Below are 27,968 nucleotides of genomic sequence, written 5' to 3'. Positions count from 1 at the left end.
ATATCAATCGAAAAATAGAGGACCATTGGTTGGAAAAGGTAAACTATTAAATTGTTGAAAAAGTCAGGCTTGTTTTAGTAACTTTTTCATTAATCAAGTACTTCATGGCAATTTGCAGTGGAGCCCTATATGTTAATCACAATTTTGATTTTTCTTTCAAGCTATTTATTTGATTTTTTTTTTTTGACAAAGTTACATAGGAATGAAATTTAAAGTCGATAATGGAGCTTGATTCATCCCTAAAAAAATTGAGAAGCATCACAATTTCGGAGCTCCAAGTGCAACAAATTTGTTGATGAAGGGTTAGGGAATCATGACAGAGATGCTAGATGATGAATGCGTTATATGTTACAATACAAAGATGGCGACTAGAGTAGGGTCGCAGCACTATGTCAAACTGCGCGAGCTTCAGTTATTGAATAGTTGACATGGGTCTCATTCAAAAACAATAGAAGATAAAAGCAAAATAGACATGGACCGGATTGATATTATTTATTTCCGTTTATTCTACTGGCTCGAGTGAGGGGACGTCAGCAATAGATGGATGGATGGATGGATGGATGGGTTGGCGGTGAGGTAGCGTAGCCTACGAAACCGCTTAACCTCTCTTCCATCGCGCCGTCCGTCAGCACGGACACCAACTGACGGTGTCACCACATTTTTACGGTTAACGACAAGGATGGCCGTAAGCGGAAGGGAGACGGACCTACCCATACATACATACATGCATGGGATCTTCAGTATGTTAAGGGTGTAGTTTGTGTAAGGTTGGGGCTCTAAACAAGCATATTTGTTTTTAATCAGTAAGAATATTTGTGATGGCCTAAAAATATATTTTATATTTAATTATAATATTTAAAATTCAAAAAATAATATAAATCTATAAATATTTTTAAATATTAAAAATTAACAGTCAACATAATATATTACAAGATAATTTTTTTCTCACATTATACATCCCGTGGTTAAGACGAACGATTTGAGGGTTTTTCAACATCAAAATAATATATTATAATGAATTTTTGCATTGCGCTTTAGTTTGATTGTTCAGAACTTGAACTATTTCCTATTTTAATTTTAACCAACTTTAGTGACGCGTGTGTTGTAATAATAATGCATGGTAAACTTGATGAAAAGGTAAGATAAAAAAATAAATTGAACTTGAGACGAGCAAAACGTAGCCCCCGGTGGAGAGAGACACATATACATACATACATACATAGAGAACAAACAATAGTAGTGGTGGAAGAAGTAGAGAGAGAAGAGGTGGGGGTGGAACGGGTATTTTCGGGCATTGAGATTTTCTCGTCCACTTCGTGTGTTTGTTGTTCATTCCTGCTCCTGTTTCTCTTCGATTCGAGGGTGGTAAAAAGAAAAGAAAGAGGGCGGCGGTTTTGATAGGCCTCCTCTTCGGCCGTGTTCGTTTGTTCGTTGGTTGTGTAGAGAGAGAAAGAGAGAGGTAGGTCTCGCTCGCTTGGCCCTTGTGTTGTTGTGATCCAGAGGACGTCACTCCTCCGCCGTAGCTTGGGTCTTCTTCTTCATCCACCCTAATCCAATAATCAGTCTCCTGATCTACCCTCTACTTTGCGGGAGCCTTCTTACCGTCATCAATTTTCTGCGTTTTGTGTGGGCGATTGACCCAATCAAATCCATCATTCCAATTGAAGAATTGAATCTTGACCTTCTCTTTCTTTCATGGAAAGAGGGTTTTGAGGTACAGGAGAAAGATTCAATTATTTCATTAATGGGTAGCAGTGAATTATCCTGTCTTAGAAAATGCCCTCTTCCTTCCATTATCATCTTTGTTTGATTGAGAAGAAGGAAGAGGACAGGAGGCAAAGGCCACTGATATCATCGTCATCATCATCAACAACATGGACGTGGATTCAACCATGGGGACAGAGAACGAGCAGCAGCAGCCACGAGATCACAGCTCTTCTCCTGCTGTTGATGAACATCAACAGCAAGCAGAGCAGGAGCATGAACAACAAGAGCAGCAAACCCCTTCACTGCCATCATCATCCGCTGCTGCAGCAGCGCCCTCATCTCCACAGCTACAGGCGGCAGCGAGCGTGATGGGTCCAAGGCCGGCCCCGACATACAGCGTGGTGAACGCCATCATTGAGAAGAAAGAGGACGGCCCTGGCCCCAGATGTGGCCACACCCTCACTGCTGTTGCTGCCGTTGGAGAAGAGGGAACCCCCGGGTATATTGGGCCGAGGCTCATCCTCTTCGGAGGTGCAACTGCCCTGGAGGGCAATTCCTCTTCTACAGCCCCCTCTGGACCCCCTTCATCCGGTGGAAATGCTGGCATCCGTAAGTTTCTCTTTCTCTCTCTCTCTCTCTCTCTCTCTCTCTGTCTCTCTCTGTCTCTCTCTGTCTCTCTCCAATCTGTTAATCTAAATCTATGTCTTCTCAATGGGTAAATGTAGTAGTTTATTGTCTTTGATGTCCTTGCATCTCCTCCCAAATTACATATGCTTGAATATGTCTTTCAAGCTTTCAATTGCTACATCGCTTATCATTTTGCTTTGGTGCTGCATTCACTAAAAGATGATGAACAAAAACAAAATAATGGAGAGCGCATAAACATCCATCCGTGATAGATTGGCGTCCTCCTTGTTCATATTGTACAATGCACCATTTTGTTTATGATGAAAAATAATTCTGCTCCTATCTTTATGAGAATGTTCTTCGTGCAGGTTTAGCAGGCGCAACTGCTGATGTTCACTGTTATGATGTCTTGTCTAATAAATGGTCGAGGTAATCTTCCTAACAAGCTGGTGTTCAGCCCCAAATTGCTATCATGTATAAATGGGAGAAGCTGCTCCTCAAAGCTTGTTCACTAAATTAGTATCCAGAAATAGAAACAATACAAAATAATTTGTATGTGAGATGAGGCCCTGCCTTACCGTTTTTAGTTTCATAGAAATAGCAATTAGTAAGGTTTTAGTGAGTACAATAGTTTGTCTTTATGCCTTTCTTACTTTTAAATCATCTCTCTCTCTTGCCGTTCTCTTCCCCGGTGGGACTGCTCATTGTCAGACAGTCCCATCTAATGTTCCAATTTCACCTATGTTGCTGAGAAACAATCAATTTCATATAATTTGAAAATTCAAAAATCCTAAGTTCTCTTTATCTTTAAGCTTCTTTGAGCTTGAATTAACTCAAATATTTTTTAGGTCAGGCAAGCATTACATGTTGCTACTTCATTTATCCCAATGGAAACTTAGTGGTCTTTTGTGCTTTTTGTGAACTTTGTTATTGTAGACTCACTCCACTTGGAGAGCAGCCTTCACCCCGGGCTGCACATGTGGCTACTGCTGTGGGTACTATGGTAGTCATTCAGGTAACTATACAGTTAGCTAATGAGTTTGCTAAATATTATTTCCATATCCATATTCTGTTAGCTGGGGAGGACTCTTTGTAGCTTAGAAAGAAGGATTATAAGCAACTTCAACCAACCAACATTTCTTTTTTGGGTCAATTACAACGCAGGGTGGCATAGGTCCAGCTGGTTTATCTGCAGAGGACCTACATGTTCTCGATTTGACGCAACAGAGACCACGGTGGCATAGGTTGTATTGTCCGATCGGTTTGCACTCTCTTTACCTTTTCTTGTTGTTTTTGTTTGTAATTTTTTTTTTTGGGTTCTTATTGAAATGGATTTCCATGTCGATCAGGGTAGTTGTGCAAGGTCCTGGCCCAGGGCCGCGTTATGGACATGTGATGGCTTTGGTAGGGCAGCGGTTTCTTTTGGCCATTGGTGGAAATGATGGTAGGGCATTGTTCTTATTTTCTTCGATTGCACATCCTTTTGACCTGATCAGGTGAAGTAACCTTCATTGCATGTTTTTCTTTTTATTTATAGGAAAACGTCCTTTAGCAGATGTTTGGGCATTGGACACAGCTGCGAAGCCATATGAATGGCGAAAATTGGAGCCAGAGGGAGAAGGCCCCCCTCCATGCATGTGAGTTGTCCATGGGCCTTATTTGTTTTGAATACATTTTGAACGTAGTGCGGTGTCTGTGCATGTCATACATGTTCCAAAGTCCAAACAACATCTAGGCTATTGGAATACATGCGGTCATACTAGCATTTTTTATATTCACTCTTTGTAATCATTGAAAAGTAGATTTTATTAATGAAACAAGTGTACCAAAATAAAGTAGTAAACTCTCCTGTTAATACAACAAAAGGAAAGAAATGCTCCCATTAATTCTAGATCTTTCATCCAGCAATCTGGGCTTTTTTTTTTCTCTGCCATGTTTCAAAGTGGAAACATTCTTAGACTTTGTTTTCCTTTGTTAATTATAAAACATGATCATCATGACAGTATTTGGTCTTAGATAGTGGATGTTGGTTTGTATATTGCTTTAATCCTTGTTTTGTTTTGAAAAAATATGGGTTCGGGTTGAGTGCAAAGCTGCATTGTCGGCTATTGGGTGCAACTGGATCACTAATGTATAACACAGTTGTACTTGGGAAGGTTGTAAAATGTTGATCTTATCATGAAGTGGTTTATGGTTGATGGATAAGGCATTGAAGACTTGGTAAATTTCCTCGTTGATTTGAGGGCTGCCAAATAAGACGGATCAATTGAGTGTTGATTGAATACCCCTAGAATGAAATCCTTGATTGAATACCCCACGACTGAAGCGTTTATAAAATAGAAAATGGAAATAACATGGGAGGCTGTATTTTGTTCTGGAACATTGAAAACTAGAAGATCATCATGGGTTAATAAATGAGTAAATGACTGAATGTTGTTATGTTGGTGGTATCCAAGAATGAAATACAGATCGCTGACACCTGATAAGAGTACCTAGATCTTGATCATGGTTACAAGATATAAATCATAACATATGTGATTAGTAAAAACAAAATAAGCCCGTCATGCATTACTATGTGGAGATCTGAGGTTACAGAGAAAGGAGAAATAGATTATCAAAAAAGAACATGTGAAACGGAAATTGGAAGGCATCATCCTATATATGAGAAGTAAAAAAGTAAGAAATGATTATTTGTGGATGGTTGAATTATTTATATGATCATATGTTTGGTAAATTTGGTAGTTAAGAATAACTGAAGACGTGAGGTAGTGGGTTCTATCGCACATGACAGACTTTGTGGAATGTTAACTACAAAGGAAAACATATGGAGAACGAAATTGCAGTCGTGAAAGGTGTAAAGAAAAATACCTAAGCCTGGACATAGTGCTCAGCAGGACAAAGTGTAGCCCAGCAGTCGAAGCTAATATCCAAAGATAATCTTACAGACTGGGTAAAGTCCGTAAGATATATGTTGGGCTGGTGAACAACTGTGGCTCGTCCAAGACAGAAGCCACGTTCTGCTGACGAGTCTCAGGCTGTTCTTGCAGTCTCTCGTAGGCCCGTAAGAGTCAAAGGTAACTTCCTTAGTGTTATTAGACGGGAACAGAGGCAACTAACTTGAGGATGCTTAGTGCGTTATGAAAAGCATATTAATGTTAATAGTAGCTGTATAAATTTGATTCCCCACTTATTTAGGGAAACAAATGGGTAGACTGTAGCAGGATTTGTTAGAAAATTGCTATTTATTGGGAATAATTTTCTGACACATGGCTTCTATCTTGAAATATGCATGTCACACGGCATGAGGTTAAGGCACCCCACATAGGGGTACTCTATAATTAGAAAAAAAAAATTCACGAAGGTTTGGGGACCCACCATTCGGGAGCTCGAGACCTTGAAGATATAGAAAACGAGATGTGTGGCAGCCCACAGACTGGGTGCTCATCACACAACTGGTGGCAGCCTACACTTCAGGTTCTCAACAGGAGAAAAAAAAAAACTGGCCTGCAACCAGTAGGTGATGGACGAAAGGGGGGGAGGGAGAAGAAGAGAGTAAGTAATAGAAGGTAGAGCAATAGAAGGAGGGGTAAAAAAGGAGTGATAGAGAGAGGATAGAGGAACTTAGGATATGGAGCAATGGAAAGAAGAGGGATTTGTGTGGGAAGAGATAAAGATGAATTGGAAGTTGTGGTAGGGGATAAGTGATTACCATATATTTAAGATGTAGTGACTAGTAGAACCTTGGTAAGAAAGGAGCATTAGATGATGAGGGGTTAGTTTTGGGAGTGGAAACGTTGTCCAAATTCGAGTCCATCCTACACTAAGTTTTAGACCAGGCAAACTGAAGCAATTTGGCAGTGGAGCTACCTTCACTGGAATCATGATTCTGCTAGTACTTTATTAAAGCAATAGCAAGTACTTGAATATGTTTTTTTCTTTTTTGTCATCCTCCAAGGTTGCATGACATGCTAAGCAGATAAATGTTGATACCTTGTTGTTGGATTGACCAGAGTGAAAAAATCCATGACATTTGGCATTTAACAAGTCAAGCGTTTCAGTGTTGTTACTGATTTCACTCTTTTTTGGTGTTACATATGGTTTATATTGTTAGATAGCTTTTCAAAGTTTTGAACTATAAATGCTACTTGTGTTAACCCACATGTTTATTATTGTTTCTGTTGCAAGCCTATTTGGTGGTTATTGGTACTTTAAGAAGTCAGTTGTCCATGCATTTTTCTGTTCTTCAACTGCAATGGCTGTTGGCTACTTGCCATGCTGTAGGTTCTCAGTTGTTCTCCCCTTTGCGCAAATGTTCAGTTAAAAATTTCAATATTCTAAATTTCTAATTTATCATGCTTTAATATGAGTTTGATTTTTATCGCAACCATGTTAGCTTATGTGTGATTATTGAGCAGGTATGCAACTGCTAGTGCTCGCTCTGATGGTCTACTCCTGCTTTGTGGAGGAAGGGATGCAAATAGCGTGGTACAGACAAATTCTCTATCTGAAGAATTTATGAGCATGGAATCAGTTTCTTAGTGCATTTAACTGTGATTGAAGCTTCCTGACAACTTTCTGTGTCTGACTGAACAAAATGATTCATTTTGGTTGTTGATTCATTAGAATTACTGGAATGTTACTTACTATATTGGTCCAAATGTTACTATTCATTGAATAATAAAAATTCAAAAGAAGTTGGGCATGTTATTGGGTTAGTCAGGTATTTGACAATGTATTTGATGGATATGAATATCTTGTGCTTTCCTGAAGTAGGTATGTTAGTTGGACTTTTAAGTGATAAGCATATTTATTCCAAATTGGTTTTGTAACCTTATTCGTTAACATTAAAAAAAAAAAAAATACTTACTATTTTGGATACAATTTTCTTCAGCAGAATTACGATTGCCTTTTCACAAAAATAAATTAAGGAAAAAATATTATGATTATAAGATTAAAAAAAAAAAACTGTGATGATCATCATATTGGATGTTTCGTTGTTTAAACTGTCATGATTGTCATATTGGATGTCTCATTGTTTTTTGGTGCCTGATTTCAGCTTGTTATCTGAATGCGTTGTTTTGCTATTGAATGGAATAACATAATCCTTTGCTAAGCCGACTTGTGACTCATTGTGGGTCTGATACGGAAAAAGCTCTGACTTGGATTCAGAAGACTTGTCCGTGCTTGTCTGAGTCTTGGTGAATCTTTGGCAATTCTAACCAGTCTTCAGCATTTCTGACCAGCCTCCTCTGTATTATTAACAACGTTTTGAGAAAAGAAAATATTTTTAGGGTTGACATTTCTCTCCAGATCTTGTGAAAAGTACAGTATTTCTAGTGGAATAGACTTACCTCAGGGTGAGCTGTTACCAACTTTGGGTTTTGAATTTTGTGGAAGAACCTTAATTAGGACTTAGGCCCCTCAAATGAGTGCTTACTGAAGTGCAATGGAGAATCTTTAATGCAACTTCAAAAAACTTGGGTATTCCTTTCATTCTGAATTTGTCAAATGTTAGTCAAACTAAAGCACCTTTGTCCAGCTCATACCTCCTAGAACTAGAACTTATAATAACAATGAGTTATATCTGGCACTATCCAACCAGTAGTAAAGCATATTAACATAGCTTACCATACTTCCCTGCCATAGTTACACAGGACCAACATATGGTCTGTCTCCTCCTTTGCATCCTTGCATGAGAGTTGTATATTGTGAAATATCATTCCCTGTGAAGACAACCACTCCACCATGCTAATGATCAATTGTGAGAGTTTTGTTGTTGCATGCCAAACATGGAAACATAAATCTGTGCCTGTTTTCTCCAAACCTTTTTTCTTGGACGTGCTACATCCAACCAGAAAGTTTATAATACATGGAGTCATGTTGAGAAAATCTGTATGCCTCTCAACTCAAAGAGCACGATTTCTTGTCTCTCTGTCTTCCTCCCATAACCTGTTCATTGACTGGTAATACTTCTCCTTGTTCATCGATTCCATATCTTGAAGGTTCTTTCTCTCATCGGTCATGTAACTGATCCCTAAAGGCCTTGTAGAAATAATCCTCCAACTTGCACTTTCTCCAAATCCACTTGGACAATAAGGTCCTGTTTGGATGTCGCATACAATTCATGGCATCAAATTGCCTTTATTGCTGATGGGGGCAAAATAGCTTTTTAAGTTGTGCCCTTTCTGCAATAAGTGGCATTTTTTTACAAGAATGGCTGGTTTTCCGGAACTATTGGCCATGCATCAAATGCTAATTGGAGTGTGCCGCCCTTATAAACTTGTGCCATCCGCGACTTGTACACCATCTAAATGGCCCCAAAGTTATGTTTGCGTAGTTAATATCTCAAATGGCCTGACATCCTTAGTCTTTGGGCTTAGTTACCTGTTCCACTTGAATGTCATTTGTGTTAGCTAATTTTTTAGAATTTGTCCTTTTTATCTTTCCGATGTTCTTTTATCAGAGCCTGCAATGATGGCATGGACAATGAGCTTAGGTGCATTTGAAACATTTGCATAGAACAACAAAGGCTTTTGCCATTACATAGGGCATGGTTATAAAGTATAAAGTTTAATGGTCATAGGTGTGTGAGAGAATTCTATTTTATAATTTTAAGTGGATGTTAAGGAAAAATGTAGTTGGAGTTTATTATTATTATTATTGAAAGGTAGTTGGAGTTTATTTTTTGGGAAGAATGTGATCCTTCAAAACCAATTTCTTAAAACATGGCTTGGGCTCAGAGCTTGCCTCTTAGACAAAGCTTGAATGGATTCTGAACTAATTATGATTAATTACAAGTAAAATACATATACCCCGATTGCTGAGTCAGAGTAGTTCGTTGAGTACAAGTCGACTCACTTGATTTTTTTTTCACTGCTCTAAACAAAGATGAGAAACCCTTAGCAATTACTTAAGGCGGCAACTTTGAAAAAACCTTAGCATATTTATTAACAAATTATAGAGAAAAAAAACGTTGGCTTTATTGTATCTTTGCATACTCTTGTTTTCTGCATGAAAGTTCTTGGCACCGATAAAAAATCACCTGAAAGGTGGTTTGTAAATTTCTTCTTTGTTATTATTATTTCAGAGGTATGAATGTTTGAACTAGATAACTTGCTATATCATCTGTAGATATCATTGGTTCATGTGATAATGTGTTTCTTATTCTTACTTTTCATCTTTACTTGTAGCCTTTGGCTAGTGCTTATGGCCTCGCAAAGCATAGAGATGGCAGGTGGGAATGGGCTATTGCCCCTGGTGTATCACCATCTCCTAGATACCAGCATGCAGCTGTGAGTTTCGTGTTATGTTTTTTATTCTTGTTAATAATGCTCTTGATTGATATTGGGAGTAACTTGTGGGCATCTGTTCTTGCATTCAGGTTTTTGTGAATGCCCGACTCCATGTATCTGGTGGAGCACTTGGTGGCGGACGAATGGTAGAGGACTCCTCCAGTGTTGCAGGTGTCTTAAATACACTTAATGCTTGTAAAGGCAGTTCTGATTTGCTCATGTAATTTTGGAGTGTCTTAAAATGTAGTCAACGATCTGGATTTTTTTTTTTTTTAACAGAATATGAACCGCAAAATATTTTTTTCTTTTTCTTTTTGCTTTTGAATAGGGCAGGGAATTATTTGAATTTGGCATGTAGGGGGGCTAATGGTCCACACTACAGAGTTGGTTTTACATATGCGTAATATTGTGGTGGTTGCTTAATGTTGTAGTGGTTAGGGAATGGCAAGTTATAGGATATTCTGTGCTGATTCTAACTTTGCCAAGTACAGTCGCCTAGTTGAATCTAGTCAGTTACTGAGTTAGTACCTTGCTTACAACTGATCTTCTTATAACTATTGGCTTTGTTAGGTTCATGATTGTTTGTTTGATTGGAGTGGAGGTTTCTAAGTATGGCTAAATTTCCGTGACATTGCATTATGGAAGTTTTGTGCTACCTGAGTGTACACTTTACTGGTTTTCTGTTGCAAAAGTAATGTTCAAGAAACATTGAAGAGTAGACATACATTCTAGGGGTTGTAACATCCTTTTTTCTTATTTTACACAAATATGTCTGACTAAACTATGTATTGCTGCAAATGCAATCATTGTATGGATTCTGCAACATCTGGAATATCTATTACCCTTTGATTGGGTTCTCCAAATAATTTGTTAATTGCATTCAAGGTCATGAAACGATATTTGATGTAGCTCAATGCAGAGAAACCTTCTTCATTTTAGGTTCCGTTGTAAAAATATTCTCTTCATGTCTCTCACATCATTGTGAAAGAATTTCAGTTCTCTTGTTTTGGAACTGTCACTTGGATTGAGGGTTAGAAAGGTTATATGTTATATATGCTAATTATCAAAAGACATGGTACATTCAAGAGACAAGATATATTATTAAGTTCTAGAAAATTGTCTATATGTTTCTTTTCTTAAAATTTTAATTTATGTTATTTTTGTGCTACCATTGCGGTGCATTGACCCTTGAATCCCATATGGAGCGGATCTAAGAAATTTTTCTTCAACAAGTGTTTGTTTAGGCCAAACAAGGACTTTTGATGCATACTCATCAGCAATCCATGATTGGACTTTGGGTTACATAAGCTTTTCAGTTGTGCTCTTATAGGTCTATGTTTCTTTTCAAATACTTATGCAGTTTATTGTGGGCAGGTTTGGATTTTTTAGGACTTAAGGAAAGTTGGTGTCTTAAGGATAGTTTTCACCATCTTATTCTGCTGACAATTGAATAAATTACTGCTCTTCATGAACACTCAATAGATTTTCCTTTGATGATAAAAGAAAGACTTACCACATGTCATGCCTGCTTGCCTTTCGAAATTTATCTGCATCTACCTTTTTTGGCTTTTCTGAATGGGGTAGTTAGCATGCGGTTCTGAATCTCTGACCCATTTCTACTTGTTCAGTGTTGGATACTGCAGCTGGGGTTTGGTGCGATACCAAGTCTGTTGTGACAACCCCCAGAACAGGTAGATACAGTGCTGATGCTGCTGGAGGGGATGCTTCTGTTGAGCTAACGAGACGCTGTAGGCATGCAGCAGCTGCTGTTGGTGACTTGATTTTTATTTATGGTGGACTTCGTGGTGGTAAGGCTTTACTATCGATGTTCTTTCTTCACTTGACTTGTAACCTGCCTCATTTATAAACTGATAAGCTCATTAGTTCCTGTTGCCGTGCTCTCATTTCTAGCATAGCTTGTGTCAGATGCTGTTTTCTATCCCCTATAAAAATAATAATATGCCATCTCTAAGTTCCCTAAGACTGTCATGAAAGTGAAGTTCTTCAATTTTTGCTTCGGTATAATTGCAATTCTTGTAGTTGTGTTACTCAACTTGCTGCTCACTTTGAGTATTGTTGTTGGGATGAACTCAGAAATATTTGAGTAGCCGTGCAAGTCCGCCCTTGTAAATGCCAGATACATTTGACAATCACGAGTGCTGTATCTGTGTTGGATACTTCAAAATCGCATGGAAAACACAAAAAAATTGGTAATTTTTCCATGTCCCCGGTTGTTACCGTTTACTCTAGTTGTTGATGTCATTCATAGGGTTTTCCATTGGGATGGCTGTGAAACCTAGCCTGCTTAACTGCATAAGCCTTCATACCTGCTGCCATCAGTGGTCTTGTGTGGAAGTGAGTGGTGAACATGACTGGGAGTGAGTAATGGGTAAACTTCCCTAGGGCTCATAGGCTGCATGTTCTGGGTAATGACCTCCAAACACATACACCCCTCCCCTAATGCACATGTACATGCTTATGTGTACATCTACTTGATACATGCATGCTAATGCATTTATGCACATGTGAAATATGTACTTAATATACATGTATTTGTGCACATGTGCAACCCATGTACTTGATACATGCAAGCTAATGCATTTATGCATGTGCAATATGTACTTAATATACATGTATTTATGCACATGTGCAACCCATGCACAAGTGCCACAAACACAAACCTGCACGTACACGTGCCATTATGCATTATTTGTCTCTCACTCCAAAATCAATAGACTTCAGTTACCATTGCCCTTTGCTGCTAATCACTTTTAGGTTGGGGTAGTCATCATCATTTGCCAAGGCAAAATGTAAAATACATTTTTCTTTAAAGATTATCTTCACTTTACTGGTTTAAAAGCTTCTTGGGTAGGTGGAACGCATTGTGCACTATATTTCACTAGCCATATTTTACTCCATGTGATAGACTGCCATTGTTTTTAGAACTGAAAGCCCCCAAAATTCCTTTCTCAACTTAGCCCAGCGAATGACCGTCGACCTTATTTTTTCGAACAGCCTAAGTATGTCATGGTATATCATCTGGAAAGTAGGATTATATCTGCATCGAGGGACATCCATTGCTGAATTAATAACAGCAGATGATTTCTTTGTTGGCAAACTCATAAGGAAGGAATGTGTTTTGCAGATTTTGTGTGGCTCTTACACTTGACGCACCTGTTGGGTATAGGAATGGACATATTCATGAGATGATCTATTACTAACAACTTGTTCAAAGCCATAAACCAGCTAGAACTTGTGTCTTTGGTATGATAGTCCAAACTCCAAAGTCTTGACATATGTGTATTACCAAGAACATACCTTTGCCGATAGCATCCATATGGCACGGTTTTCCTTGGTGTAAAATAAAAGTTTTGCAGTTCCTATATCAGTGTTGTGAGCGCTTCAAATTCCCTTCTCCTAGATTAGATCCCTTCTCAAACTAGGAGTCTGGACTGCCGAGGCCCCCTCACTCTCAACTGTTCAAATTGTTGCGTTGGGCTTGGAGGTTATCCCAAAAATCATTGGGACGAGATTAAAAAAAAAGTTGGGAATCGATCTTTTAATGTCTATCCTTGAACCGCATATCCTTAAAAACTTGCTTCTTATTGTATTGTGAATCTCTGATCTGACACTGTTTCCGCCTCTTCATGTGCCAGACATGGCTGAGATCCATATTTTTATGTAACTACCTGAGGTCATAGTAGTTGTGTAGCTTCTATGGATTTCCATCACCACTTTCCCAATAATACCTTATTGTTTCCTTAATCTTTTGTACCTCTAACACCCCTAAACTTTTGATTTACAGACCATTTCCATATCAACCAAATGGATCCTATGTATTTCAGAGGAACCATTCCACAAAAAGTTTGCTCAGCTGTTTTCTTATTCTATTAGAAATGGAGGACAGAACTAGCAAAGGACATTGAATAGACTGGGAGGTTAGAAAGTGATGCTTTGATTACGGTGATCCTTCCCCACAAGGACAGAAACTTTGTTTTCCATGAGACTATGTTTACATCCAATTTCTCTCTCTGACTCTATGCAGGGCACATCTACTGCACTATAACACTGTGATCTTAGTTTTGTTTGTGTTTACTCTCATTCCCTCTAACACTTCAAAACATCACGAGAACAACCGTGCTATCCACATCTGTTATGATGGTTCCCAGAATAACACAATGTCATCTTCATATTGCATACGAGTGATTTTAGGCTCTCTCAGAGAAGCTTTAAATCCTATCAAAAGCCCTGCATATACCGAGACTTAGCTGAGTCCACTCATCCTTGTTCACCCCCGAATTGTGTGTACAACTCGGGGCATATAAAAAATTTCAAAAAATTAAAAAAATTATAAAAATGTGGTTATATTTTCCTTCTTTTTGGATTTTTTAAATGTCCAATACTGTAAATCTTTTTTTTTTTTTAAATCCATTTTCTCTACTTTTTTACTCTTGTTTGAACTTTTTAAGCTTGTTTTTGCCTTTACTGCATTTTTTCTTTCTTTTCTTTTTTGAAGAGGTTAACAGTTCTATACTATTAAAGAGAAAAGGAGTACAGCAGGTAAAAAATGAGGCTTCCTACAATCCTAGAGCTCTGTACAAAAATTGCATCTCCAAGAAAGGGAGCTTTGTACAGAAATATAAAGGGTCTCCTAAGGGGAACCGTATACGAAATCAACACTACAGAGGTCTATGTAAGTACAAAACAAGGTCCCATGGAGAAACTGGAGTGAGGAATAAGGCCATCCTTGATTTCTTCCAGACCCTATATGCTGCCCCCTCGGGCCCAAGACCGAGGATGTCGAATATTGATTTCTTAACCCTTCCTGAAGACCGGGCACTCTAGCTAGAGCAACCTTTCTTGGAAGAAGAAATCTTAAAGGCTATTTTTTGGGAAACCTTAAATTTTTTTGCCAAAGACAAAGACCTCGGTCCAGACGGGTTTTCCGTAACACCCTTTAAATTTGTTTGGGAAACCTTCCGTCCAGACTTCTTAAGGTTTTTCGAGGAATTCTTCCATCAGGGAATCCTCCACAAATCCATCAACGCCACTTTCATAGCCTTAGTCCCCAAGGTCGAAGGGGCAGAGGAACTAAAGGACTTTTGTTCGATCAGCTTGCTCAATTCCTCTTACAAAATTTTGGCCTAGGTTTTGGCCTCAAGGCTACAACAAGTCCTTCCTTTAATCATGTCACAGTCACAGACAACTTTCATCAAAGACAGGCAAATCCTAGACGGCGCTTAGTAGCACACGAGTGATTTCACTCAAGGCACATGTCCAAGAAGCCTGGTCTTATCTTCAAGATAGACTGGGAGAAAGCGTACGACCATGTTGATTGCTCGATTCTGAACGAATCAATGGCTAGAACAGGATTCTGGGACCTTTGGAGAGAGTGGATGAGAGGTTGCTACTCTTATCCTCACTTCTCGATTCTCATCAATGGAACCCCAAAAGGTTTTTTCCCATCCTCGAGGGGGCTACGCCAAGGGGATCCACTCTCCCCTTTCCCGTTCGCCATTACAGCAGAAGTCTTCAGCCGTTCAATCTCCCGTTTGTGCTAGGAAGGTCTCCTTATTGAATTCAAGAGCAGTCCCCAAGGCCCAACAGTGTCTCATGTGCAATATGCAGATGACATTTGGTGTTCCTTGATACCTCGCCAGAAGAAATTGATAATCTGGGGCTTTATCTCAAATGCTTCCAAGTGGTTACAGGGTCAAAGTTAACATGGTAAAATCAAAGATGAGGGGAGTGGCACTCACGAATGCTGAAATCAGAGTGCTTATCCCAAATTGAGAATGCAAAGTGGAGGAACTTCCCACAACATACCTTGGTCTACCCTTGGGATTGGGGAAACAAAAAAAGAGATAGTGGTCCCATGTGATAGACAAGGTTGACAGGCATCTGGCAGGGTGGAAAGGGGGATACCTCTCCATGGCTGGCCGTATCACCTTGATAAAAGCAACCTTGGCAAATGCTCCGGTCTACCTCATGTCTCTTTTCCACATGCCAACCTCGGTGGCCAACTAATGAGGAATTTCCTTTGGTCAGGACAGGCCGAGAGAACCAAATACCACCTAATACTGTGGGACAAGATTTGCTTACCCAAACTTCAGGGTGGGCTAGGGATTAGGACCCTTAGAAAACATAAGTTGGGCCTTTTAGGGAAATAGTGGTGGCGCCTAGCCCTTTAGACAGACTCCCTCTGGGCTCAGGTCATACGCAGCAAATATAGGATTTCGGAGGGAGTTTGGGTGCCTCCTCCCTCTCACAGTTCAAAAAATTCATCAGATTCTATCCAAGAGAAGGAACAAGAGTGTGCTTCTGGTCAGATCTTTGGCTAGGACACACTCCGCTAAGGGACCTTTTTCCCTCCCTTTACTCTCTTACCTCAAATAAACACTCTACTATCGCAGAGGAAATGGTACTGTCAAGAGGCCGAAGAGTTTGGAACCCCTTGTTCAAAAGAAATCTCTCAGACGAGGAAACCGGCCACTTCTTGTCACTCTCAACAGCTTTACATTCCATCTTCATCTCTATACAAGGGAGGGACTCCATGGTATGGACTCTAGCCCCCTCTGGTACTTTCTCGGTGGCCTTGTTTTACAAAAGACTCATTCAACCCCTGACATTTCCTCTTAATCCTACCTCTGTCCTTTATAAGGTCTGGTCCACAATTGCCCCTCCCAAAGTTTAGACTTTCAACTGGATTGCTGGTTCTCAACGGGCACTCACAGTGGACCAGCTTCAAAAGAGAGGGATGCCAATCCCCAACAGATGTGCCATGTGTTTGAGCGAGGAGGAATCAAATCCATGCCTCTTCATCCACTGCAAGCTAGCTCACAACCTTTGGAGTCAATTATTGCAACTGTTTGGTTTCTAATGGGTTACTCCACCTACGGTCAAGGCCCTAATTTCCTCGGAACATGCGTGACATTGGCTGAAGGCCGAATGAACCTTATGGAAGGCCGCCATCGTCACTTCCATATGGGTGATCTGGGTAGAAAGGAATACTAGAATATTCCAAGGTCACAAACTCCAAGTACCAACACTTTACCACAAGGTTACTTCTCTAGTAACTTTTTGGGCATCCAACCATAGGGTTTTCTCGGGCATTTCAACAAACACCTTTCTCAGCCAATGGGAAAACATACTCTACCACCAACCACGAAAGGTGCAAAGACCAAACAACTGGCTGCCACCTCCAGAGTGCACCATCAAGCTCAATTTCGATGGTTGCTCTTTGGGGAACCCCGGCCCAATAGGAGCCAGAGGTGTCTTTAGAGACCATCATCGCAATATTCTCTTCACCTATTCTGAGCATCTAGGCCATAAAGATTCTCAATACATTGAAGCCATGGCCCTGTTGTTAGGTCTCAAAAGCTTCAACCATTCTTGGGGACCACACTTGTTAGCAGAAGGAGACGCACACAATATTATCTCCTAGGCAACCGGGACGGCATCACCTCCATGGTACCTAGCTTCGATTTTTGATGAAATTGCTTACATTTGCAGGGATATGGTCTTCTCATGGTCATGGAAGCATATCTGGAGGACATCCAACAAGTTCGTCGATCTTCTAGTGAAAGACGGGGCTAGGACACAAGAAGAAGACCACACCCATCTCCTTTTTTGCTCTGGACCACAGAGGGACACAACGTAGAACATCTCATTGTAATCGAGCAATTCTATAAGCCCAATTTTTTGTGAACCTACTGTAACTCCTTTGTAATCGGGTAGGTATATAAGCCCATTTTTTGTAAAACGTCTGCTGACCTATTATTTACCGAGAGAACCGCCTAGAAGGCTCTCTTGGATTACCACACATCTGTAATCTAACTTCTCTTAGCAATACAAAAGTTAACTTTCTCAAAAAAAAGGAATAGACTGAGAAAACCTCGGAAGGGCTCGGGGTACAAATGATAAGGTCACTACCCTGATGTGCATCGAAGTAGAATGGAGGGTGGCAGCCAGGCTAAGAAATTATGCTGTTTTAGAGTCATTGAGGGGTCTTTTAAAAGTTGGGTTCCAGGTTCTTGAGGGGCCAGTGATGGTCAGTTCGTTGGTGATGAACACCACTTCGTTATGGGCCAGGCCAAATGAGGAAAGGGTGGAGGTCTTTGAGAGAGGTATGGCCAATCCAAAGGTCAGACCAGAACTTAATTCGACGTCCTTCCCTAGGATGGAACCGAAGAGGTTTTCGAATAGGTTGAAAGATGAGAGAATGGATTTGCAACTTCCTGATGATCTGTTGTTGGCCGTGCAATCAGGCAGCCACAAGGAAGGTTCGAGGCGATATTTGTTGCCGAAGGACCTGCATCCATAGTTGGTCTCCTAGTGTAGCGACACGCCACCACCATTTACCAAGTAGGGCTGTATTATGTTTCCTTAGATTTAGGATGCCGAGACCCCAAGGCGCTTTTGCTGGCAAAGTTTGTCTCACGATACAAGGTGGAACTTGTGAGTTGTAGTGTCGCCCAACCAAAAGAATCTTTGCATGAGCTGTTCGAGGCGGAGAGTCACAGCTGCCAGCATATGAAAAAGCGACATTTGGTATACCGGGATATTGGTGAGGGTGGCCTTGATAAGAGTGAGCCTACCTGCTGAGGATAAGAAGCATCCTTTCCATCTGGCAAGCCTGTGGTCTACCTTATGCATGATGTGGGACCACAATCTTTTCTTCGGTTTTCTAATACAAAGGCCACCCAAGTAGGTAGGCGGTAGAGATTTTACCTGGCAACCCCAACTATCTGCGAATTCCTGGGTGACTTTGAGATCCAAAGCAACACCAATCATTTTGGATTTGGTGAGGTTGACTTTAAAACCCATGGAAAACTCGAAACACGTAAGAAAGAGAAGAAGGTTGTCAACTTCCTACTGGCTGGCCCCACAAAAAATGAAGGTAATTGTCAGCATATTAATGGTGGGTTATAATCGGGCCCCGGGTCTACTTTTAAAGCCATGGAGATGCCTGTAGTTGAATATGCACGAAATAGATTGGCTGAAGTCCTCAGCTATAATAGCTCTCCATGCCTGTAGTTGAATATGCACGAAATAGATTGGCTGAAGTCCTCAGCTATAATAGCTATAATTTTTCTTTCTTTTTTTATTTTCCACATTCTTTCCTTCTTTTTTTATGGCTGTTTGGGCCTGTGCAGGACTCGGCCGAGCAAATCGCCTCGGCCAAGGGGCGAGTCCCTTGGACGAGGTGAGTCCTGGCACATTGGTAAACCCCATCGAGCATTTGGCTACATACACTCCCCTATTGTTGCAAATAGAAAGAGCGAGAAAGTGTCTTCCTACGTGATACTCCTTGCTACTCGATAAGAGTCCTTTTGGTGAACCATTGGTTAAACTGTGAAATTTGTTGGGGAAGGGCAAGTTGTAATCCATTCCCTCCAATTTACCGCAAAATCCATTAAGCTCAGTCTGTCATCTAAGAAAATCCAAGGCCATGTGATCATAGGGTTTTTCGAAGTCAAGTTTGCATATTATGCCTAGTTTCTTTTCTCCTTGTTGGGAATATATACACTCGTGGTCTTTCAAAGCCCCAAAGAAAATCTGTTTGTCATTCATGAATATGGATGAGGAGGAGATATTATCTGATCTGTGGCTTCTTTGAGGTGAGAGGCTAGCAGCCTTAGTATCTTGTAAACCCCACCTATTAAACTAATCACCTTTAAGTCCTATAAGTCATTTATGCCTTTGGCTGCAAATCTAAGAACTTATGAAGCATATGAAGCAAAAGCAGCAGCAATTCTTCTCGAATCATATCTCGACACTCTCGAAAGAAAGCTATGGGTAGCATTTGGGCTTGGGTCCTTATCTCTACCAACCGTGAATACCACTTTCCTCACTTAGTCCTCTTTGGAAGGGTGTCCGAACCATGCAACACTTTCTCAAGACATTTTTGGAAATGATATCTCTTTGATAGAGCTAGTGTTTCCTTGATACATCAAGTTGAACTTGGCATTGTGTGTCGACACGTGTTGACACTTTGACACATGTCTATATGTGGGAATTGAACCTTGGGCTTCTTGGGCGTTTCCCGAGCTCTACCACTCCGACACTATCTTATGTGTAATGCAATAATAAAATATATTATTATATAAGGTAGGAAAATTGTTTCATGCGGTCTGGACCGCATTTGTACATATACGGCCCAGAAAGTGTAATGCATCCATCTTAAAGATGGATGCAAGTAGGTATTCCATCTAAAAACAATGGAAACTAATGGTTCAAGTGTTTTCTTACTAGAATTATTATTTCTAGTTTCTAAAATTTATTTATTTATTCATATTCATGATCTCCATGTTAGAGATTACATGTCCTTAAAAATTAAATCTTAAAATCCATCTCAAAAATAGATTTATTTAGATGCCCGCATTTCTACATATGCGGGCTTGGCCACATAGAAATGGGGTCCTATAAGGTATCATCGTTATCTTATTTAAACTAAAAAGTACCCAAACACTGATGAAAATTGAACTTAATACCACTCGAACAAGAACCCCGTGCTCTACAACTCCTCCCCTTTTACTTTATATTGAGTATGATAGAAAGTTATATTAGATATATGAGAATTATCTTATTCAAAATAGTATTTTTAGAGGCCTGTCTTTCTATGTTCGCTTTTTACGCCAAGGCACTTGACGCTTTAGACAAGTATGAGATATGACACTCGTTGTCATATCTATGTAAAACTGGATAGAGCACTTCGGCATGGTGTTTTAAGAGCTGTAAAACGATCCTGAAAATGATCCACTATCAATCGCTCTACATCCTCATCTGAACCTTAGATTATTGTTTCCCTGCAATCTGAATGCTATGAATTTTATTACTTCTTCTGCTGCTTGCTGAAGCATGGAATAACTTTGTTTTCTTATCCTCCTCTCTGATCCATTGAATCCTTGATCTTTGTTGCCAAAATATCTCCTCCAACCTGAGGCATTCTTGCGGCTCTTTTCTCAGCCCTATGCATCGACTGCTTGTATCTGGGTCCCTGGATGTAGGATTTTGGCTTCTTCAGTTGTGCCAAATTCTGCCACCTCCTCATCTCCAATTTGCAGGGGGATGATCACTTGTAAGCTTATGCCCCCAAGGGGCTATTTTTAGATTTAACCCTTGCAAATGATGAATTCTCCTACTTCCATTTTTTTTTTGGGAAATTGGAAAATTTATGATGTAATTGAATGTTATTGTATTGGAAAAAAGGCTATCTAATGCTAAGGTGGATTATTATTGGATTTGTGAGACTGCAATCCATTCAATGATATCATGAAGTGACCTGTGCATCAGATTTTTCTGTTGTGTAGCTTTTCTATGTTCCTTGTTTGATAATTTCATGTGTTTTGACCTTTTTGGATGTTTTAAATTGTCGTATTGTAAGGAGTTGTCTCATATACGTAAAGAAACATCGGATCTTATGACCTGGAAACTCGGAACATATGCTATTCTTTTTCAGGTGTCTTGCTCGATGATCTGCTTGTTGCTGAAGATCTGGCTGCAGCTGAAACGACGACTGCAGCTTCACATGCTGCTGCCGCAGCAGCAGCTTCCAATGCTCAGGCGGGGAGAAGTCCAGGAAGATATGTGTATGCTGATGAAAGGGCCCGGCATGTGATTCCTGAGGCGGTTCCTGATGGTGCTGTCGTGCTGGGAAGTCCTGTTGCTCCTCCAATTAATGGGGATATGTACACGGATATAAGCACAGAAAATGCTGTGCTTCAAGGAAGGTGAGCTAGCCCTGTAAGTGGTTAAAAAAATTTAAAATGACATTTTTTTGTTGTGAATGGTGGGTGAAAGTCCTTGAGGATTCTCTCTCTCTCTCTCTCTCTCTCTCTCTCTCTCATAGGGTCATAGTGTTATAACATGTTTCATAACATTGTATTCTATTTTATATGATGCAGGAGATTGAGCAAAGGTGTGGAATCCTTAGTTGAAGCTTCGGCAGCAGAAGCCGAAGCTATTAGTGCGGCATTAGCTGCTGCCAAAGCCCGACAGAGTAATGGAGAGGTAGAGCAGCTCCCAGATAGGGATCGTGGGGCAGAGGCAACACCCAGTGGGAAACAACTTTCTGCCCCTGCAAAGTCACCAGATTCTGTTATTACCAATAATGTACCACCAACAGGAGTTCGACTTCATCACAGAGCTGTCAGTTCGCCTTAGTAACTCTGTTACTCTATGAATGCCTTATTTTTTCTATCTAGAACTTGGCTGTTGATATTCTTTTGATTGTTTGCATGCATCATATCAGAGTTGCTGTTTTATTTGTTTTCTTTTTGTACATTTCTTCAGGTTGTGGTAGCTGCAGAAACTGGAGGAGCTTTGGGAGGTATGGTCAGGCAGCTTTCTATTGACCAGTTTGAAAATGAAGGAAGACGTGTTAGTTATGGGACGCCAGAGAGTGCAAATGCAGCTAGGAAGCTATTAGATAGGCAGATGTCTATTAATAGTGTACCTAAAAAGGTACTTATTTTACTCTTGCAGATGGGCTGAATGAGATGAAATGCAAGATGGGAGAATAATTTTTTTGTGCTGTTCTTGTTTGAAGGATTCCAAATAACATATGTCAGGAATTATCTCTGAGTACTGTCTTTGAGCACCTAAGTACATTGAGACCTTTTATTTAGACAAAACCATAATCCTGAAGGCATAACATGAAAGCTTCTTAGTTCTCTCAGAAAATACATTACTGAAAGCATGAGGCGCAATTCCCTCGTCTCTCCCCCTTCACCCCCCAAACCCAAACCCTCCTCTTCCCTCCCCTTCCCTCCCCCCCCTCAAAAAAAATAAAAAACCGCCCTAAAAGAAAACATGAAAAAGGAAAAAATAAGAAAGAAAACGGAAAAACTGAATATATCACTAAAATGGTCAAACCACTTGAAGAAATAAATGAGATGGTTAAATCAACTAATTTAGCACAAAGTGGTTACTATATACAGTTCCTTTCACTTAGGTGCCTCCTCAACTATTTTGTTAAAATTCCTCAAACTGCCCCTTTGCTGGGTTTAGAATCTGCAGCAAGAGGGGTATTTTGGTAATTTGGCGACTACTTAAGTGGCTGGAGCTAAACGGCCTGCTTGTTCGTGGTTAGGAACACGGAACATGTTTTTCTTAGTAACATTTATTGTTTTGGGTTCCTAACCCCAACAAAGAGGGGTGGTTTCATCATTGGCCTAGGGCAAGGAGGCCTAAGCCAAATGACGAGTCTACCGCTGCTAGTTCAGTGTTAGAAACAAGCAATGTATTTTTTTTTATTGAAAAAATCTTGTTCCAGTTCTTTATCAAAAAAGAAAATCTTCCGGGTTTCAGATTCTAAAAAAGGAGGGTTGTTTTTGTCATTTGGCTCAAGTATCCTGAGTCAAATGACGAGCCTGATTAGAATAGGTTGGATCTGAACTTGTTGCATATTGTATCTGTATCACAAATGAATGCATCCGTTAATGTTATCTGATACTCATAGTTCCTATGACGTGGATTATTTTTGTTCTGGGTTTCAGGTTATTGCACATCTTCTGAAACCTCGGGGTTGGAAGCCTCCTGTGCGCAGGCAGTTCTTTTTAGATTGCAACGAAATCGCAGATCTTTGTGATACTGCAGAGCGAATATTTTCTTGTGAACCTAGTGTTTTACAAATTAAAGCTCCTGTCAAGATTTTCGGTGATTTGCATGGTCAATTTGGAGACCTTATGCGCTTATTTGATGAGTATGGATCTCCATCTACAGCAGGAGATATAACGTAAGTCTGCCATGTTCATCCATCATGCTCATAGTTGAACATTTTTTGTCAAGTTGCTTTTGTTCCATTTGTACATGAATCGTTTTATGAAATTTTTTCGTTTTATGTGAGTAGAGTGATTGTTTTATTTGTTTGTGCTATCCATAAAATCTCCCTTTCCCATTTGATTATTTGGACCTGAAGGTTTTGAAATGATTGTAGCGTGGATACTGGATAGTTAACTACGTAGGGTGGTTTTGATAAACCATTGCTATAGTTTCTGTTGTAATGGCTACTACTTGGGTCTTTGTACCTCAATTTCAAAGTTCAAATTTCTTCACGATCTTTAAAACTCGGAAGCATTCGACTTCTATCAGTTTTATGATCTTCCTCTGATGGTGAATGCTACTTTTTTGTTGATATGACTATAATGTAGTTGTTCTGATTCATCTTTAGACATGCCTAGTTCCTATGTTTTCTGATTTCATTTTTGTTCATTATTTTTACTTCTATGCAGTTATATCGATTATCTCTTCTTGGGTGATTACGTCGACCGGGGGCAACACAGTTTGGAAACTATTACTCTTCTGCTTGCTCTGAAGGTAGCATGTGAACATGAGTTCACATTGTATAGAATCCATTGTTCTAAGTGGTTACCTTTGGTTTTTGAGAATGGCAATTGATTCTCCGTCATTCCCAATTTCTTTTATTGCTTGGTACTTTTAGGTCGAGTATCCGCATAACGTGCATTTGATTCGTGGGAACCATGAAGCAGCAGACATTAATGCCTTGTTTGGTTTTCGGATTGAGTGTATTGAGCGCATGGTATTATCTAAAAATTCCCATCCTTTCTATTTGCACAACCCATTTGCAGTTTGAATTTTCTCAACTTCCATGATTGCAGGGTGAGAGGGATGGAATTTGGGTTTGGCACCGTATAAACAGGTTATTCAACTGGCTTCCTTTGGCTGCTCTAATTGAGAAGAAAATCATTTGCATGCATGGTGGCATTGGGCGGTCCATAAATCATGTGGAGCAGATTGAAAACATTCAACGTCCCATCTCCATGGAAGCAGGCTCAGTGGTTCTTATGGATCTACTATGGTAATTGAACCCTCTTTTTTGAATTGCTCTTGTTCATTCAAATTACCCCTCTCAGCATTTGCTCATAAGATGGATCTCTTCTTGTTTCCGATGTTGCGTTTTGTCACAGGTCTGACCCAACAGAGAATGATAGTGTTGAAGGACTGCGTCCAAATGCCCGAGGCCCTGGTCTGGTTACATTTGGGGTCTGTAATCTATATTTATTAACGTCTCTATCTGTTTGGGGTTATGAGCATTGAATTTTTTAGTATTAACAGCAGTCAGTTTTATAGATGTGTCGGAATTCTAGATAGGCATCCTTATTGTCAGGACTTTTTTTTGGAGTTTTGGCATTATATTTCATGGTTAGGTATAGAAAGAAAAAGTGGAGTGGATTATTAGTAGGTTTTGTTAATGGAACAAGTTTGTATACAACAAATCAGTGAAAAAAAAAGGAGTAATAAGTTGATGCCAATGGAAAGTATGTTTCTTTTCATTCCACTGTACACCCAATTTTGTGTAGAAATCGTCAGAGAAAGTACCTTTTGGGAACCCTAAAGAGTGCACAACCTGTGGGTAGCCGGATTTCTTTTTTTTTTGATAAAAGTTGGCATTGTATTGATGGTAGAGAAGATTACAATGATACAAAGGCGATTTCTTTTTGTAATTCTCAGAAATGTCATAGAAACAGCAGTCAATCTTTTTTAAGAGGTTAGATGCCGATAGATTTGAAGTTTTTGTCTTGGGAGTAATCTAATCGAAAGATGTCAATGCGATGGAATTAGAGAAGTGAACCTAGTTGTTTTTGGGTAATTCAGTGGGGAAGACAGGCCCCTACCCGTTTTTTGAAGTAGATTAGGAGTTAAGCCTTTTGAAGGCATTAGTGGGGTGGTGTTAGCGGTGGGATTGGAAACCACAATGTGGTGACTAGGGTCTGGGGATGCTACCACCACGACCCCAGTCCCTTTCTCAGAAGTGAACCTAGTCTATGCATTCATAGTGCACTTCAATGTGAAAATAAGGAATGTAGTTTTGTGTTTTATTTTATTGCATGAGTTTTTCCAGAGGTTTAGTTTTGTGTTTTATTTTATTGCATGAGTGTTTCCAGAGGTTTCTCAATCCAATGCATCTCTTAACTAGAAGAACTTGCATTGCAGCCTGATCGTGTCATGGAATTTTGCAATAATAATGATCTCCAGTTGATTGTACGTGCACATGAATGTGTGATGGATGGATTCGAACGTTTTGCCCAGGGGCATCTCATAACGCTCTTCTCAGCAACCAATTATTGTGGTTCGTTGCTCTTTTCACAATAACTCAATCTCTGCAATTGTTGATGAGACTGGTGCAAGTTCCTCGATTGACTGTTTATTCACTTTTGGTTGCATGTTGTGGGTGCTGCAGGTACAGCAAATAATGCAGGAGCCATATTGGTATTGGGGAGAGACCTTGTTGTGGTTCCCAAACTCATACATCCTGTGCCCCCGGCCATTACGTCACCAGAAACATCTCCTGAGCATCATATCGAGGATACATGGATGCAGGTGCAGTGTCTTGATAAACTAGTAATCATGCGTGCTTAGGGCTCTCACACATTTTTCTTTTTTCTTTTTCTTTTTCTTTTTCGTTTTGTGGCTCTGCCATAACTGGTTTTGCCATTTGTTGATTGTTTGGTAATCACAGGAGCTCAATGCTCACCGACCGCCAACGCCAACCAGAGGCCGTCCACAATCTGGTACAGATCGGGGTTCTCTTGCTTGGATTTGATATTATTATGTGCTGGTTCTCTTCCCTGCGATGCGGTGGATCGAGGATGTCATGGTGTGTTGTTTGAGAATTGGAAAAAGGAAGTACATCCTTTGTCAAACAACCGTGGCATGATGAGGCCTGTTGCCCTTCTTCCTGCTGCTGTCCTGACCAGTGAGTGTCCATCGATCATTCCTCTTCTCATACATGTCAAGGCACAGGTGATTTTAGTTACTTCCTAGAAAAGAGCGGCGGCATCAAAGATGGTGGTTTAAAGTTTAGAAAGTGGCTGGATGGTTTGTGTGCTAGGTAGATAGCTAGGTGTTTTTTAACTGGGGCTGGTTGGTTGGTTGCAAAAGTTTGTGAGAGGTTGCCGCTGTATATTGAGCCACGTGCAGCCATGCATATGCTGTTTCTTCTATTTTGATGTTTCCATTACAAAATAGGTTAATTCTTTTTTCCTTTGCCCCTTTTTTCTCTCTCACTTGAGAAAAAGACCTTTATTGGCTCATCGGAGTATCAAATATTGGATCATGTACCATAGAATAGTTTCCGGTGTGCAGTGCTGTTCAATATGTAGCCCTGTTGTGCACTTGTACAATGTAAGTTTTGTGTGAAGAGAAAGAGACTTTGATTATCCTGGACCTGTTCGATGATCACCTGAGAAGTGTGTATTTCTGCGGGGCTTGGCTTCAACAGATGGTGCTGATTGTGGTTTCACTCATCGTGGGTGAATCAATGGAGAGAGAGAGACACAGAGACAGAAACATAGGAGCATATACTTGTGATTGTGCTTTTAACTGTATGCTTCATTGCCATCTTTCATTTGATTTTTGTGCCATAATAAGATGATGTTACATGGGTTTGTGATGGGGGGACTATGCTTGAGGAAATGCCTAATATTATACCCCTTTTTGTGTGTTTTTTTTTTTTTGGATTTTAAAAATTATATTTTTAAGTTAAAATGCCTGTTGTATCTGTTATTTTAAAGGAAAATAGAAGATTCGCCATGGTTATTTCCTTTGTAATGGCCACAGGGTAGCCGCTATGGGCTATAACTGGCTTTTATGGATCCTAAAACCCTACAGGGATGAGGTGGCAAGATGCGAGGATCTTGTAAAATGTGAAGGCATGTGGATCTATCTATCCTAGTTATATTTTGTTTTTGAACGTTGAAAGAAAGAGAAATGGTACCCCATACAGGCAGGCCGTATCCGTGACCGCCCATGGTTGATGAAAGAAACTTGACTCAAAAGGTATTCAAGGAGGAGTTATGCCACTCAACCACGTCTAAAAATAGGAAATAGGCAGTGGGGTTTAAGTTCATCGCATACCTAAACCTCCTCATTAGAGCTCATGAGAGAGAAAATCTCAAAAATTACGATAAATTGATCTAAATATCGGGATTCGATTTAATTTTGAAGATTTTATAGGTCTATTACATTGAGATTAGATTTAGTTTAGGAGATTTTATAATATATTAAAGGGTTTTTTTAGTAGATTTTGAGATTAAAAAAAAAGTGGAAGTTTGGAGATCGAACGATTAAATTGGTGAAAATTTTATTTTTATTTTGAGATAGGTTAATTCAAAGTTTGATTTTTTAATTTGAAATTCGTAGAATTTTGGATTAAAATACGTTTCAATATTTTTAAAAGTTTAAACCTTAAAACAACTTTTATTCTTTTGGCTGCCTATGCATATGCCTATGCTAAGTTGATGAATTTTAAGCGATATCAATATGCACTTGAAAACAAAGGAGTCGCCATATCGATCTGCACTTGAAAACAAAGGAGTC

At 39.8% G+C, this 27,968-nt stretch overlaps 1 protein-coding gene across 1 annotated transcript; it reads left to right on the top strand.

Moving 5' to 3' along the window:
- The first annotated feature begins 1,230 nt into the window (after positions 1-1,230).
- LOC18421636 (serine/threonine-protein phosphatase BSL3) lies at positions 1,231-27,082 on the top strand. The gene is made up of 21 exons (XM_011630337.3): positions 1,231-2,316; positions 2,703-2,763; positions 3,271-3,349; positions 3,499-3,578; positions 3,684-3,778; positions 3,872-3,971; positions 6,750-6,819; positions 9,525-9,626; positions 9,716-9,797; positions 11,255-11,434; positions 21,088-21,358; positions 21,533-21,776; positions 21,921-22,091; positions 23,126-23,364; positions 23,861-23,945; positions 24,070-24,168; positions 24,248-24,447; positions 24,557-24,632; positions 25,584-25,719; positions 25,831-25,970; positions 26,110-27,082. Exons 1-21 carry the CDS (start codon positions 1,875-1,877, stop codon positions 26,191-26,193), a joined length of 3,036 nt encoding a protein of 1,011 aa, XP_011628639.1. The 5' UTR covers positions 1,231-1,874; the 3' UTR covers positions 26,194-27,082.
- The last annotated feature ends 886 nt before the right edge of the window (positions 27,083-27,968 follow it).

Source organism: Amborella trichopoda, chromosome 3 (genome assembly GCF_054954075.1).
Source record: "Amborella trichopoda isolate Santa Cruz 75 chromosome 3, AtrichopodaSantaCruz75HAP2 v2.0, whole genome shotgun sequence".
Taxonomy (NCBI): domain Eukaryota; kingdom Viridiplantae; phylum Streptophyta; class Magnoliopsida; order Amborellales; family Amborellaceae; genus Amborella; species Amborella trichopoda.
The sequence above is the reverse complement of the archived record's forward strand: the minus strand, read 5'-3'. Positions and strand labels throughout refer to the sequence as shown.

Excerpts from the sequence above, each read along its gene's own strand:
- LOC18421636 (XM_011630337.3), top strand. The coding sequence starts at position 1,875 with ATGGACGTGGATTCAACCATGGGGACAGAGAACGAGCAGCAGCAGCCA. Across the intron at positions 21,777-21,920 it reads TTCGACTTCATCACAGAGCT|GTTGTGGTAGCTGCAGAAAC; the intron begins GTCAGTTCGCCT and ends ACATTTCTTCAG. Across the intron at positions 24,169-24,247 it reads TTGAGTGTATTGAGCGCATG|GGTGAGAGGGATGGAATTTG; the intron begins GTATTATCTAAA and ends CCATGATTGCAG.